Source organism: Rhinatrema bivittatum, chromosome 2 (genome assembly GCF_901001135.1).
Source record: "Rhinatrema bivittatum chromosome 2, aRhiBiv1.1, whole genome shotgun sequence".
Taxonomy (NCBI): domain Eukaryota; kingdom Metazoa; phylum Chordata; class Amphibia; order Gymnophiona; family Rhinatrematidae; genus Rhinatrema; species Rhinatrema bivittatum.
Window position 1 is genome coordinate 203,042,805 of NC_042616.1, and position 17,370 is coordinate 203,060,174.

General features: G+C 39.4%; 1 protein-coding gene across 1 annotated transcript in view; it reads left to right on the plus strand.

Annotated features, from left to right (window-relative positions):
• LOC115083250 (histone deacetylase 4-like) overlaps positions 1 to 10,934 on the plus strand; it is a 395,601-nt gene extending 384,667 nt beyond the window's left edge. Inside the window, exon 7 of the mRNA XM_029587058.1 lies at positions 7,159 to 10,934. Within this exon, the coding sequence (XP_029442918.1) occupies positions 7,159 to 7,198 (40 nt within the window). The 3' untranslated portion in view covers positions 7,199 to 10,934. The remainder of the gene's footprint in view (positions 1 to 7,158) is intronic.
• The last annotated feature ends 6,436 nt before the right edge of the window (positions 10,935 to 17,370 follow it).

Here is a 17,370-nt window from a genome sequence, read left to right on the forward strand (position 1 = left end):
ATGAGAGAAAAAATGTGTGAGGCTTGCTGGGCAGACTGGATGGGCCATTCGGTCTTCTTCTGCCGTCATTTCTATGTTTCTATGTTTCTATGTTTCTATAACAATTTTTCTAATTGGTAGTCATGGGGGATTTTTACATCTTTTTGTTTTGTGGGTTTTTTTTAAGAGTTAGCAGGGTATCAGTTACCCTTTATTTGGAAGTATTTTATTTCAGAAACGTATGCAGAAACCTCAAAAAATCAAAAGGCAGAGGTGTAAAATTTCAAAAACATAAGTATACTTCTGACTTAGATATTTGGAATACTTTGACTTCAGGAGCTCAAGAATGTAATAAAACACACGAGTCCTGGGATTTAAAACCAGACAGAAGACACATTTTCCTTTCTGGAACCTTTTTCTTGGCATGGTCCCCGCTCTTGCTCTTCCTTGTGTTTAAGAGTAATTGACACCCTAACGTTCTTTTGAAGCAGAGCCAGGAAGGTGCAATTATCTATGATGAGATTCAGAAATATCTCAGATTCCTGGCTGTTTACTTTATTTTGCTTTTCTATTAGAGATTCTACTTTTTAAATGCAGAATCATTTTTACAGTTTCAACTGAATAAAATATTTTTGCAAAGATAATTTAGGGGGTAATTTTGTAACATTGCACATAAGCAAGCTGGCAAAGATGCATGTAAGTTACAGCATGTAAGATACAGTAATTATCAAAGTGGACTTTGAAAATTCATTCAGCAAAACTGCACACACACAATTACACTTGATTTGCCAAAAAAATATGCATACATAGAGGTAAATTTTAAGAGCCACGCGCAGGCGCACATATGCATGCTTTTGCTGGTGCGCGCCAATGGCTGCGGACATTTTATAACAAATGAGCATATATGCGTACATGTTATAAAATAGCCTGGATGTGAATACATGTGTGCACCAGTTTATATGCACATACGCATGTGTGTGCAAATGCCATCTGGACCGTGTAAGTAGGGGGCATTTAATTAGATACCCATGCCAACACTAAAGCCCATTTAAGAACAAAAGAACATAAAAATTGCCATACTGGGTCAGACTAAGGGTCCATCAAGCCCAGTATCCTGCTTCCAACAGTGGCCAATCCAAGAAACAAGTACCTGGAAAGTATCCAAATATTAAATATATCTCAAGCTTCTTTTGCTTATTAATTAATAGCAGTTTATGGATTTTTCCTCTAGGAAGTTATCTAAACCTTTTTTAAACCCAGTTACACTAACTGCTGTAACCACATCCTCTGGCAATGAATTCCAGAGGTTAACTATGCGCTGAGGGGAAGATTTTAATAGGTGTGCACGTGTCCATGTGTGTGTGTTACCCAGCACGCACACATGGACGCGCCGATATTATAACATGCGCATGCCCCCTAGTCCTTCTATTATCTGAGTGAGTAAATAACCAATTTACATTAATTTTTTCAAGTCCTTTAATGATTTTGTAGACCTCTATCATATCTCCCCTTACTCATCTCTTCTCCAAACTGTACGATCCTAACTTTCTTATCCTTACCTCATAAGGCAGCCATTCCATGCCACTTATCATTTTGATCGCCCTTCTCTGCACTTTCTCCAGTGCCACTATATCTTTTTTGAGATGCGGCGACCAGAATTGTACAAAGTATTCAAGGTGCGGTCTCACCATGGAGCGATACAGAGGCATTATGACATGCATAGTTTTATTTGCCATTCCCTTCCTAATAATTCCTAATACTCTGTTTTCTTTTTTGATTGCCACTGCACACTGAGCTGATGATTTCTTTTTTTTAATTCTTTATTTATAATTTTCAAACAAAATACAAACATTATCAACTGTTTGCATCAGAAATACATGATATGGTAAGATTTTGATAACAAAATAAAAGAGAAAAAACATAAATTTGGTAACAATTTAACAATCCTTTACCTATACCATTAACATATCAAGCTCAAAATGGAGATTATTATACCAGGTGATAGAAAAGGGGAGTTTTAATCAAAAAAATAATTCTAGCAAAGGCATTAGCATAAACCAGCACTTCTCTTTTTTGTCTTTCTACTCATTAGACACTGGGGATGAGGTTGGTAACCTTCTTTCTGCAAGAAAAGTTTTTAACTGATCAGGCATAAAAAATATATAAATATCTTCCTGTTTTTTAATCAGACATTTACAAGGGTACCGTAATGTAAATGAAAACCCCAGGGAGATAACCTCTTGTCGAAAGGCTAGAAAGGCCTTCCTCCTAATCTGTGTGGATTGTACTAAGTCTGGGAATATTTTAACAGCTTTTTCAAAATACTCAGTAGGATATTTGTTAAAATATCTTTTCATAATTTGATTTATATCTTCAGAAGAGGAAAAAGTAACCAATAAATTACCCCATTCTATAACTTGTGCTGATGAGTCTTCCAAGAAATTGGTGAGATCACCCTGGAAAGGTAATTCAGATATATTTCTGGGCTTGGGTAGAAAATAACAATTATTTACTACAGGAATGTTTTCTGAAACAAAGCCAAGCTTGTCTATAAGAAACTTTTTTACTGTAATCAAAGGAACTTCCCCTACAATTCTGGGAAAGTTGAGAAATCTTAAATTAAGACGCTTAGCGTTGTTTTCTAAAGATTCAATTCTCCTGGTCATTATCTCCCTATCCTTCACCACTGCAGCATTAAAATTTTGTACTGTTTTTTCCCGCTCTTCCAATTTTTTAATTCTTTCTGTTGTTTCTTTTATTTGTTTCTGTGTCATAAGATAATCTCTTTGATTACCAGTACTTAATGCATCCACTTTTTTTTCTAAGCCTTTAATATTAGACATCATACCAGCCATCATGTCCCATAATATGTCTAAAGTGACCACTTCAGGACGAGTTAGGAGTTCTAAGGTTTTACCACCAGTTAGATGTTTCTCTAACCCTTCTGAGAGAGAGGACGTTAGTCCATCTACATTCTCTTCTGGGATAGAACCAGTGCCAAAAACAGCTCCTTCTGCTATCAATCCTTTATCACGGGTTAATTTTACTCCCGCTTCAGGTATGGTAGCGCTGTAATTTAGGTTTTCACCTTCTGGAGTCTCCTCACTAACTCTCTGTGCTGGAGGTAATCTGAAGTGGGGACTCAAGGACGCCTCCTCTGCCAGGCTAGGTAGCTCTCCCCGGCTACCTGGCACATCAGTCTCCTCGGTTCCTTGTTTTCTAAGTGCAGGAGAGATTAAAAAGTGACTGATCTCCTGCTGAATAGGAGACGGGAAGGGAAGGGAGGGGAAAACCCTAACCTTCCCTTTACGCTTAGGAGGCATAATTGGATTCCTATAATCTATTTAATACCAATTCAAGGGAGAGCAATCACTTCGTCTCTAACTATGCTGCCAATTTAAACCAACAGGTATAAATATTGAGGGAAAGACACAAATAATCAAACATATTACCTCAAGAAATATGACAATCTACATATTATATGAAACAAGCAAGTTTTAGGGAGGAGGACTACCTTAGGCGAATCCCTGTGAAGCCTGGCAAAGCCCAGCGCGCGCCCCTTAGGCGCGCATGGTTTTGGTGGCGCGCCGGCGTCTGCTGTGCGCCGCAATTAGGACGATGATATAGGCCGCTTCCGGGTCCCGCCTCCTGCCTCCTGCTCCACCCCTCGACGTCACAGCTCACAGCAGCTGGCGATTACCGTCAGGGAAAGCTCCAAGCGCTTACCCCCGGGTCAAACAGCTGCTGGTAATGAGGTAGGGAACAAAGTTCTTTCTCCTCTCGCTCTCGAGCTGATGATTTCAATGTATTATCCACTATGACGCCTAGATCTCTTTCCTGGGTGGTGACTACTAAGGTAGAACCTAACATTGTGTAACTAACTACAGCAAGGTTTATTTTTCCCTATATGCATCACTTTGCACTTGTCCACGTTAAATTTAATCTGCCATTTGGAAGCTCAATCTTCTAGTCTCACAAAATCCTCCTGCAATTTATCACACTCTGCTTGAGATTTAACTACTCTGCATAATTTTGTGTCATCTGGAAATTTGATCACCTCACTCCTCTTACCCCTTTCCAGATCATTTATAAATACATTAAAAAGTTCTGGAATAAGTACAGATCCCTAAGGCACCCCACTGTTTACCTTTTTCCAATGTGACGATGACCATTTAATCCTACTCTCTGTTTCCTGTCTTTTAACCAGTTTGTAATCCATGAAAGGACATCGCCTCCTATCCCATGACTTTTTCATTTTCTTAGAAGCCGCTCATGCGAGACTTTGTCGAACGCTTTCTGAAAATCCAAATACACCACATCTACCTTTTCACCTTTGTCCACATGTTTATTCACCCCTTCAAAAAAAATATAGGAGATTTGTGAGGCAATTTACCCAGTTTGTTCCCAGTTCACTAAATTAACCAATCGCCCTTCCTAACCCCCACCATTAGTTTGTCTACCTTTTACCCTGTTAGGCCAAACTCTCTAAACCTTGCTATGTAGCCTATATTTTTTTATTTTCTTACTTACACGCCATGCATAGCAGAAATAAAGTTATGCGGTAGGGGACCCTGGTGCACGCTTGTGCGCGTAAATACATACACGCAGAATTAATTCCTCAGCCCTGGCCCCCCATGCTCCACCCATGCCCCCACCCTTTTTCCAGAAAACCCTTTTGTGCACGTAACAGGAGTTACGCGCGTTGTCGCAGGCCTTTTTCAATCTGTGCAATGCGCACCATCCGAGACACGCGCATATCTCTCCTGGTTTTGGCGAGCACAAGACTTTTAAAATCAACCAGATACTTTTTAGAATCGAAAAGTGTGTATCTAAGTCCCAACTCCTTCCAGACTCCACCCCCTACAATGCCTCTCCCTGTGTGCACACAGTGTCTATGGGCCAGATTTTCAAAAGGTTACACGCACCGAGCCTATTTTGCATAGGCCCGGCGATGCATGCAAGCCCCTGGACGCACGTATGTCCCGGGGCTTTGTGAAAGAGGTGGGGCGGGGCTGGGGCAGGGTGGGACCGAGGCCTCCAGCACAGTGGCCGTGCCGGGGGATCACGCGCTGGCACTTGGCCGGCATGCGCAACCTACACATGCCCAGAGGCAGGTGCAACTTATTAAACAAAGGTTGGAGGGGTTTAGATAGGGCTGGGGGGCAAGTTAGGTAGGGGAAGGGAGGGGAAGGTGGGGGGCGGAGGGAACGGGAAAAGCCATCGGGGCTCCCTTAGGGCTCAGCGCTCGCAAGGTGCACTAGTGTGCATCCCCTTGTGCGTGCTGACCCCGGATTTTATAACATGCACGCAGTTGCGCAGGGATGTTATAAAATTGGGCGTACATTTGTGTGCGCCGGGTAGTGCACACAGATGTACCCCGCGTGCGTAGGTTTTAAAATCTGGTCCTATGTGTTTAATTTTAGATACATATCAGTTGCACAGTTTTCTATATTTTCTAAAGCACTACTTTATCAACAGAATTCCTTTGGAACATTATCCTCATAGTGCACCTCAGAAAAGTTCAGCGCTGCTAAAATAGAAACACTTGTCTTGAATTTGCAGGCATGAAAAATGGCTTCACGTTTAGGGGATAATTTAAAAATGAATTTCTGAGCACAAAACAGTGTGTTACATGCAGAAAGAGGGGTTTCAATAAGTTGCCCATCCAATGTGTGGGGAAATTTATGTGTGCACGTAGTTTTCATACATACATTTACCCAGACTGTGGGAGGGTGTGAAGCGGAGTTTTCATTTAATTTTAGAAAGTGTGCACGTAAGTTTGCATGGGAAGCAAATGTAATGTATGCAGGCACTTTCGGTGGGGTAATTTTCTAAAACACTACTTGCTCGCACTACATGCTTGCAAATTCCCTTTGAAAATGGATGTAATGTTTATGTGTATTAGTTTACTGTTTATTTTTTAATAATATTTGATATACCACCATATCACTATAGCATCTAAGCAGTTATTAAGAAGTAACCTTCTTAATAACTCCGCTAGTGCATATGGCAGTTCTGTCACCACTGCATATCTCATGGATTATTATCGTGGGAACATGTTTGTTTCAATGTCTCTGACGTCATGTCAAAATTCACTTGAATATGAAGGGAAATCACAACATTTTGAAGTACTTGCAAGCTAAATTTTGCAGCTTTGCATCCAAACGATTCATGTCACACTGCCACCATACTTGTGCATATCTACAGAATGGTCAATCCACTATTAGACTTCTAACCTTTAGGCTAATTGGGCTGGCCAAGACTCATGTGCAATGAGATTATTTCATTTTATTTTTTATTTTACTAAAAATGTATATACCATCAATGCATAGCCCAAGGTGGTTAACAAAATGAACATACATAAAACAAATGCACACAGTACCTGAATGTAATCCACTTTGAAGTGCCAGAAAAAGCAAAATATAAATCAAATAAGTAAATAGATGAAAATGAAACAAATCTACACATACGACTGCTTTAGAGCAAGACAAAAAACCTCCAGAAATTCAGAAAGCCCAGATCACAATGAATATACTAAGCAAAACAGATGGGTTTTCAAATTTGTTTTAAATGTCTTTACACAGCTCATTACTCACAGTTCGAAGGGAAGAAAAATGCTTGATAAACGTATACTATATACCAAAATATTTTAGTGAAAATGGTGAGCTGCTGTTTGGGTTTAGATTTCAGCAGGCACTAGTTCGGATCTGAAACAAAAGAAACAAAAGCATAGCATTGATAAGCTATCTGTAGCCAATAGTGTACTAGAATCCTTGACCCATTAATAGCGTCTATTAGTTCAAGATGAATGCCATTTTAGCCATTATCATGGTTGAAAAAAAAAATCTTAACCTCCTTTAAAAAAAAAAAAAAAGCAGTCTTCACAAGAATTTTGAGAAACCAGACGCAAAATGTGTACATTTCTGAACCCAAAAGTTATAAAATATTCTGACATGTTTCAATATAAACAGGAACATTTAAAATGATTGCTTGGGCCTAAGAAGTTTTTCCGCTTGACATTTGCTTATACTTCCTAGGAATGAAACTCTATTTATGGATAACTGAGTACACAAATAAACATTCAAGAGAGCTGAGAAATCAGCTTTGATTATGCATGAAAATCTACAATGTCATTGTGTACTCTTGTGCTGTATTCTGATTGCCTGTTTATTTTTACAGAACTGCTGGCGAGCCCATGGAAGAAGAGCCAGCCTTGTGAAGTGCCAAGTCCTCCCTGATATTTCCTGTGTGTGACATCATTGTGTATCCCCCAAAGGCACCCTCAGACATGTCTTGTCTGCTGCCTGGGTGGCACAGATCAGATGGAACATAAACACTGGGGCACAAAGCTCTGAACAGCAGCTTCACTTGTTCCTTGGATGGACTTGAAAGGGCCCTGAAGATTCCTAAATGTAACCGCTACAATTCTTAAGTTACAGTAAATTCAGTCTTGGGAGAAAGAGCCTAGAGCGTTATTTTAATGTGCTGTGTGATCCACTCACCAACAGCAAATATGTAATAGAAATATCAAAGTATTTTAAGCTGATTAATGATACTGTGGAGAATTGCAACCTTTCATGAAAAGTCCCTGAAACTGTTTTAATATTCTTTTAACTTGCTCTTTTTTCACATGATGTAATATATATGTTTTATTTGATTTGCGTTCCGTTTCAAGCATAATGTAATAATGGATTCCAAAAAATACCTTTTTTTTTTGTTTGCCAATTTCCTCCTGTTAATTTTGGTCTTCCAGCTCACTTGGAACTGGCCTTTACTGGACCATGAGCCTGCATTTTTAACTGGTTACTTTCAATCCCATTTCATAACCTCTCCTCCCCCCCCATCTAACCTCAGCCAGGAGTCACAGACTGAAGCTCTCTCAGGAACCTGTATGTGTATATCCTGAATTTGGTCACTAGGTGTCACCATTGTGCAATGGTTGAGATTCCCTTCCCTAAGGGCTGTGCATGTTGCCTCATAGGACATCCAATATTTTAAAATACTTCACTAAATTTTTGTTGGTAGAGTTAAGGTATGTAAATGTTGATGAGAGCCTTTTGCTATTAGAAAGTGCATTACTGCCCCCCAAAGATATTCTTTGCTTGGAGAATTATGTTTTAATTTCCTAAGTTTTGAAAGAAAGAATACCCTATCTTTTATTAAGTGAATTGATTCAAAATCAACAACAGCAAAATCAAGACTTTCCAAAATGAAAAAATGTGCAGCTTGTAAGCAGGGCTGAATCTCCCAGAGTGCTGTAATATATATGGTTGAGAATAACTCTAAGTACTGTATAAACTGCATGCAGCTAGGATGCTGAATAATAACTGAGAAATATAATTTAAATGTGATCGCCCCTCCTTGAGAAGGTGGTCACACTTCCCAGCCTTGCCTGGCATAGACCCACTTGTGCAGGGTTAGGGGAACATGGATTCAGTGACAGGGGGACTCTCACTCAGCAAAACAGTTCGCACGCAAGGTGTTCTAAAAAAAGAAATAGATTTTACTTAGAATTCAAGTCAGCAGGCACAAAATTAACCCAAGTACACAGTCCCAGAGCAAAAATCCAAACAGTTCTTCATATTATCAAAATTATATCTGCAGACACAGTTCTTATGCTGCTTAAGTCACTTCCAATTTCACACTGGACTTCTTTATTACTCTTAAGCAAGGCCAAGAATCTCAGTCTTCAGACCTTCCCAAGGATATAAAAAAGAATCCTCTGCTTGTACCAAAATTACTCACAGATGGCAGGCTTGGCCAGAAACAAATCCTCTCCTTTTTCCTCAGGGTTGAATCTTCCTGTTTTAAACCCTTTGCCCTTATATGAGAGACCTCTTCTCCTGCGAATCATCTAGAAATCCAACACCAAGCACAGCACCTCTGCTGCCTCTCTTTCCAGTCTCCCTCCAAGATGAACATCTATTAACCCAACGCAAGCCCTTTGTCTCCTCGTGACTCGTGGAGTCACCCTTTACAGAAGTCCTACACTGATCCACCAATGAGGGGATGGACCACCATGCCACGCTAAGGTGATGGTGCTCCCCAAAAACCTTCCAATTCTGATGAATAGTGAAACCAGAAGGGTGTTACATATGAATAATGATGTACGAACATCTTTATTTTTTAACTTTTATTTATAAGAATTTCAAATTGCATAATCAAGATAATGAACATTTGAAAAGAGGTTCATGAGTTAAACTGGCAAAAATCCATGGGTTTGTTGTGTCGGTTCAAGAGAGAGACCCATTGATACCAAACTGCAGGCAAATTCACAGAAATCTGTCACAACTTTGAACAAAATCCAGTGTGGGTTTCTGTATGACCTCCCTGAGTTCCTATGGAAATTTCCAGTGGAATCTGTGAATTTTGTCAAAATTGAACCAGGATACATTTCAGATATGACTGCGGAAAGTTTGCACATCTCCACTTAAATACAAGAAGCGGCTTCTGCATTCATCATCCACTCTTTTACTACTCAATTGGAAGGACAACCAGCTTGCTGGTGACTTTGCTTTGATCCAGCTTTCTAATTTTGGTTCCAGTTTGAGTGCCGTATTCCATGGCAGGGACTGGACATAGCGATCTGATGTCGTTCTAAGCCTATTGCTAAAAGTGAAAATATGTCTTTTTAACATGATCCTTTCTAGGAATATCAGGAAGGCAACAGAGAAATGAGCGCTGAGCTTGGAATGTGTCAGATTGTCTCTTTTAGTCCCCATATTATGCAAGCAGTCTCTACTCAGGCTGAAGCAAAACAAAGGAAGACTGAGTAAAAGCCAAGTCACCAGCAAATCCATATCTCAATATTTGGGCTGAGCAGAGATTTAAGAATGTGAACTAGGGATGGGAGAACATCTCCCAGCCTACAATGAATCCAGGCTCATATCAACCAACGTTTGACTCAGAGTTAATCAAGTCTGCTTTGGCCTGATTCATGTTAAGTATCTGCAGATTCAAACTATTTGAAATGTTTTTAAGTTAAACATTCAAATATTTTTAAATGTAAGTGCAAACCTGCATCCAAAGCCAAGTCAAAGAGATCTAAGTTGGCTCTGGTGAACCAAGTCGTAGTCTGTTCTGGTTTAACTCTGGTTGTCCTCACCACCCTCCTAATTCAGATGGGATTTGGACTGGTTTTAGATTCATTAAAAACCAATTCACCCATTCCTAATATAAGGTGAAATTAAGATATACATTTATTTTTATTTTATTTACTTTTATTTATGTTATTTATATACTGTCTTTCCATATGAGAACAAAGCGGTTTATAGTTAAAAACATACATAGTATATAGACACAGCAATACAATTAATAAAACATTACATGTTACTGCTCTGATCATAATTAAGTTGGAAAAGCCATTCTAAACAGCCATGTTTTTAACTCTTTTTTAAAACTTTTAAAATCTGTACATCTTCTCAAATTGTCAGGCTTTGAATTCCAGAATTTAGTGCTGGCTATAGAGATTGTTCTTTCTCTGCCTTCTGCTAAATGAGTGCTATGTACCGAGGCATCTCCTCTAATAGACCCTTTATTTGAAGATCTACGTGCTTGTTGTAGAATGTAGAAAAATGTAAGGTTGCACCAAGCCTGACAGTGTTTTTGTTTGAAAGAATCTTGTGAATTAGTGTGAAAACTTTGTATTGAATGTGGTAGTGAACTGGCAGCCAGTCTAATGAATATAATACGGGTGTAATGTGATCACATTTTTTAACTCGTTAGAAGACGAGCTGCAGTGTTTTGTAAAATTTGTTTAGATCTGAGGGCGCTGTTAGGAAGGCCTAGAAATAGAGAATTACAATACCTAAAATTTGAAAAAATGAGGGCTTACAAAATGGACCTAAAAACTCATCAGGTTCTAATAACACTAGGCAACAATGAAAGTGTTACTGACCTAAAAAGGTCCTACTCTGTAGTATCTTGATGTGCTGAACACGAATATGACCATGAAAAGTTTTTATTGGCTCTCGTTTTGAAGATATTTAATATAGTTCACTTTCTATGTTTAGTCATGTAACTTTATCCAGTAGGACTGTAAATAAGCCTAGAATGATGTAATATTGCATCATATTACATAATACCATCATGCACACATCATCCAGAGTTTATTACATCATTTTCTGATGCAATGCAGTTCTACTGCTATGCTGCTGCTGAGTAAGCTGACGTCAGCAGTGTACTATATGAAGCCCAGTCAGAAAGGGTGAGCATTTGAAATATTCATGCTGGCTGACTACTGCTGGACACTCCGCAGAGATGCTCCCGAACAGGTGTACTAGAGACAAGCAAAGAAATCTAAGACGTAGTCTATGACTTCATTTTTCAAACGGTATTAACCGTAGGTCTCCTACTATTGGCATACAGTTCAAGATGTAATTATATTATTGCATATTACAAAAAAACTAGAGCCAATTTTGCATTTTCACAGTCACATTCATGTTTAGCACATGGAAATGTATAAGAATTGACTAATTTCATTTCAGTAACATGACTTTTGTGAAAATGTGTTGCCCAGTGTAATGGTTTGAGTCTTTTGAGAAGTTATATTTTGAAATACCCTTGTTTAATAATAGAGCATATATGATTACTCATGGAGTACTTATACTGTATAAATATATATATATATATATATATATATATATATAAAACCGATACCATCACCACCTTGAGATGGTATCACTGTACAGGTGGAGTTAGCATTGCCATCTGAATCCAGCTTTCCAGGAGAGGCTGTTCCCACTGCCTACAGGGATTGGTAGTCTTGCTTTTCAACAGGAAATCAATAGGGACACCAGAACTGCAAGTCCATGTAGGCAGTAGGGTAAAACCAAAACTAGAAGAACCTGTTCTTACAGTCTGGAACAAATTGTCAACCCCAGGTGGACTTCATTCTGTAAAGTTTGCAACCTGTTCAGCTTTGTTAATGATTCAAATGCTCTGAATCATTATGTACCCTGGTAAAAAAAAAAAACAACTGAGTTTGATCCTCTGACTTATTTGAAATTCAAAAAGTGTCTTGATGACACTTTTCTAATTCAACACACATGGATGCTAGCATTATAATCTGTTTCCTGTTTGTGCTATTTTTGCTCTGGTCCAAAGTTTGTGACACACTGAGCAGCAAAAGCACCCCTGCTGCTTTCAGAAACGCTGGCGCAAAACTGGTGCACACCATTAATAAATGAGCTGCATGTTTCTTGAGGAGGTCTGAGCTGAATGTTTATTCTGGTACCCTAGATCCTTTATTGTTGTTTAGAGCCTTTTCTTGTGAAAAGGAAACATCACAGAAGTTACCGCCATCAACCTTGAAAGCCATCATGTATAGATTTGCCTTTAATTGCTCTGGAAGGTTTGAACTATTCACAAGGCCGCCTTACTATCAGGGAAGTTAAAGGAAATAGGGCATTTATTCCACTTTTTCTTTTCTTTTCATATTGCATTTTTTATGTATTGAGTGCTTTCCACCTAAAGAACCATAGGGCAATGTGTAACCAGAAAGTATTACAATTCCAGTATTTAATATCTGCATGACTTCTAAGACCAACTTTATTTTTTTTTAATATATTTTCCTAGCTCAAAAGGATATATTGAAGCCATAAGTGAAGATTGTCATGCTTTATTCAGAAATCTGAAAGCAGCCTTAATTAAAACAAGGTTGTAAGGAAGGCTATACTATGAAAGATATGGGGCAATATGGTTTCAGTTAGAGAGGACTCAAACCTGTAAATCAAAGATGAAAGATTTCACTCAACTAGAATTATATAATTCTCTTTTGTTATATAGTTAGACTGTATTTTTCTTGCATTTGGGTTTGTTTAGGATTAGCATTTTAATTTTTGAAGACTTTTATTACGTAGACAAAAAAAAAAAGCGGAGACAGCTGAAAATTATAGAAACCTGGAGCTTTTCTTTGAAATAGAAAATCTGATAGGGAATGCCGTTCTGTTGTATATACAGAAAAGGATGTTAATAAACTGTTAATAAAATCCTATTTATCTGTCCCCACACTCCGGCCTCCGTTCTGCAAAATTCCTGAGCTACATAAGCAGTAGACTATCTGGAGATATTTGACCTGTGGCTATTTCCTCTTTTGCTGTAAAATAGATGAGTGGGTCACCTCAGGAGAAAATGAACTATTCTGTGGAGATATATTTCTCTTCATAATTTTTTGCACGCCTCCAAACTTTGCAGACTAGAAGGCTCACTCTTGAACTGGGACTGCAAGACCACCTTACCTTTACTGTAAGTTAAAGCAGTTTCCACCTGAATACTGCAGTAACATATTTCAAGCACCAGTACCAGCTAGGTGTGGTTAGAGCAGTGGCCTACGGACCGGGAGACCAGGGTTCAAGTCCCACTGTTGCTCCTTGTGACCCTGAAAAAGTCACTTTACCCTCCATTGCCTCAGATGCAAAATTAGATTGTAAGCTCTCTGGGGATAGGGAAACACTTTCAGTACCTGAATGTAATCTGCTTTGAAGTGCTAAAAATGGAATATAAAAATCTAAAATAAATAAACTAGCAGTTTGCTTCTTTCATGGCTCCATTGCGGAGGTGCATATTAATGATAAAGGGAAACCAATATACCTTAAATAGTAAGGGCCAAATTTTAAAAAGGTTACGCGCGCCGGGCCTATTTTAAAAAGGCCCGGCGATGCGTGTAAAGCCCTGGGACACGTGTAACTCCCGGGGATTTACAAAAGGGGCGGTCCGGGGGTGGGGTAGGGCCAGAGGCCTCCAACACAGCGGCCATTGCCGCTGTGTCGAAGGACTTGCGCCTGCCCAGAGGCAGGCGCAAAAGGTAAAATAAAAATTTTGGGGGGTTAGAGTAGGACTAGGGGGGGGAAGGCTAGGGGAAGGGGTGGGAAGGTCAGGTTAGGGGGAGGGAATGGGGGAAGGCAGCGTGGCTCAGAGCACGCAAGGTGCACAATTGTTCACTCCCTTGTGCGCGCCGACCCCGGATTTTATAACATGTGCGCGCACGCTTCTTTTAAAATCTACCCCTAAGGGCGTACTCTTAATTACAATTTTAAAGTGAGAATAAAATCAGATTTTAAATTCAGATTTTAAGGTGTCAGCAAGCCAGACAGCGTGTTCAACTGGAATTGAACTGCCCGGTCTTTTCTATCATCCACCTTGGTCGTTTGTGTCTCGTGCTCAAATAAATCAAAAATAACAGGCAACCAAGGAAAGGCCATTAAGGCCATTTGGAAAAAAGAGGTCTTCCTGTTTACTGTAATTAAATATATATATAGATATATAGATATATTTGCTAGTAAGGCGTGTGTCTTAATTATGCTTTGATTGTAGATCACTGCAATACTTTCTTTATGGGCATTTTCAGACCAGCAGCACGCTTCAGGTTGGCTGTATTCAAATGTATTCAGACTGCTTTTAGAAATGACTTTCCTCGACTTGTTGAAGTGGTATTGAGGCTGAAATTGAAACCCCTTTTTCCTCTCAGTCACCTTCAGAGGCTGCAGACGTGGTTAGTTACACTGCTACAGCTCCAGGATCAATCACGGCCCTCCAGGGATCGCCAATGGGGACCAGAGCCATCTCTGGGAGGCCCAAGGGAAGACTTACCAAAATAACAAAGACCAATGTCCATGCCAATTGTTGGTCCCAAATACGAAAAATTTATTTTAAATCCAAATGTAAAACATTTCTTCACAGGAGAAATCTTCAATCAAGTCTCAGGATTCAGACCAAAATTCAAACAAGATCAGCAGAAACCTCCCCTCTTCAAATAACTTTCTTTGAAGAAGGAATGACACATACTCCAAGTTAGCCCCAAGGCTTTTGGGGTAACATAGGTCAGGAAACTTCGTTCCTCGAGCTTCCCCCAGCAAGGACAGTACCCTTTGACTTTAGAGCTCCTCCTTCTAGATGGCTGTAGGAATCCTTTCAAAGTTCTCAAATAATGTACAAACACTTTTGCCTCAGAAATCTTTACACTCCCAATAGTTCCTCAGACTTCTCTGTTTCAACTCCCCCTAAGATGCCTGGAAAAGCATCTTAAATAACCTTTCCTCAATAACCCCCCCCCCCACACACACACACACATACACACACACAGAGCATGTACCTCCTATTATTACCTCCTACCTTATCTACACCACTACTTCACACTTCTCCAGCACCAAATTCTCATAGCTCCCTATAATCACCCTCCCCTAACAGGAAAGATGAGTGCAAAGCATCAGGCCCTGCAGTTTGCAGAGCTCTCTGTCCTTTAAATGACCTCAAAGAGAGCAGGAACCTTCTAAACACACTCCTTACTGGCCCTGGAGAGTGGAACCCTCTGGAAATCTTTAGCACATTGCCTGGTGACCCTAGTCAGGGCTACACATAGATGGTATAGAATTATTAGTATTCTCTCTGGTGAAAGGTCAGTAGGTAGGGCACAAAGCTAGTTAAACACAGATAGTATGACAAAGACAGGTTGAAGGTACAATCTGTTGGATGTATCCTATAGACATGATGATAAACCAGATAAATATTATACAAAATGGAAACATCATAATTTTCTTTTTTAATTAAACTTGTATGGGATACACAACAGTCCTGGGAGACATTTCAGAGTGAAATGGAGCATATGGGTGCTTCTTTTGAAATAAACAGTGCATTTTGCAAAGAGTGGTTACATCTGTTGATATTTACTTCACACTAATTTCTAAACTTTACAAAAGCAATTCTCCTCAGGGGACACTGCTAGAATCACATCTATGCATTCATTTATCTTGCATTTCTAATCAATTATTTTCTTACTGGCATTCCAGTGTAATATATTGCTTGCAAGTGAGTTCAAAGCATTTAAACATTTTCAGGTGATCCAGGCAGAAAACTCAGGAGCATTGAACTAGTTTGTTTCATCCATGCAAAAACTCTGTGTATCCAGAGATTTCTGCCTAGATCAGAGTGGAGTTGCAAAGAAGAACATAGTGTAAGTGACCCATTATTTTTATCTGACTACAAACAATGTCACTGCCTAGGTTTATGGTGAAGTTAGAAATTTTCAGTTCCTCAATACACTGCTAGAATTAGCTTTCAGATTATATCAGAGTATTCTATTATAGGATTCTAGCTTCTCCTAACAGAAATTGTTAAACCTAATAAGTCTGTTTGCAGAAATCCTAATCCAAGCTAGAGGAATATGTTTTTTGCTTGTTTAGTTTGTCCTAGCAGCTTCCTCCTGCTTCTTTGGACTTCCATCTCAACTAAAATCAGCCTTTAGGCAGCAATGTTGCCTTTAGCCTTAATTTGCTGCTTATTCTACAACTCACCACCTAACCCCATCATTGTAATGAAGGTCTTTAATCAGCATCCATAGACTGCTGCTCCTCTAGAATCTAGTACCCGAATAAACTAAGCCTGTCCAGTAGGTGTCACTGTTCAGCAATGACGGTGCCTCCCTTCCCATAGAGAAAGTGAAGCCCAGGGAGCAGTAGCTGGGGCTATGAATCAAACCTGGGTCATCCATAGGGCAGGGCACAGCTCTGCCATTGAGCCAGCAGGCCAACCCCTAATTCCTGCCATGAATTCATACCAACTATTGGGGCCTATGTATTAACCAGCATTAAAACTGGCAGGTGTGTTCGCTGGCAGCTTTAATACCTACAGTATATCGGGCTTTAATGTGCTGCATGGGGGAAGGGTAAAAAAAAATTGCAGACTTTGGAGGGTGAGTATGAGGGTAAGGTTGAGACTTTTATTTCCTGGGAAGGGACCCAGAAGTCCTTGTTACAATGGGGGAGGGGAAGGCAGGTGGGGGTCTTCAGGTCCAGAGCAATGTGGGTTGCAAAGGCTTTTCAAGTGAACTGCACCTCCTGAGAAAAGCATAGCCCACCCAGTATCCAATCCATCATTAATACCTAATGCAATTCTTTAAACCTTTCTCTTTTTTCATTAGTCATTTAAATGTGTGTTACTGTTGCTGATAAACAACTGACAGTAATGACAGTTCACATGTAAATAGCGTGTGCTAAAGTGCTTGGTTCACCAGTGTTAACTAATGCCCATGTTAATGCATGTTTAATGAGGACATTGTGATTAGCACCCGTTAGCACATAGGAGCATGGGAACCATCCTACAGCCTACCATGTCGTTCATATATATTATAGTACACAGTACTACTGCTCAAATTCAAGAAATATATTTTGTTAAAGGGTCATAATTAAAAACACTTTGCTTCTAAAATTAAAAAAAAAATTCCATCCACTAGCCTTAATTAAAAACACTTTTATTTATTTTTAAGATCTGTGATGTAAAAGGGGCTACAATTGCCAGCACTGAAGCAAATAATTGAGCAATTTCAACCGCTGGTTAGGACAAAGAATTTTTAAATGTATATTAATAAAAGAATGTTTTTGGTTACAGCTAACAATC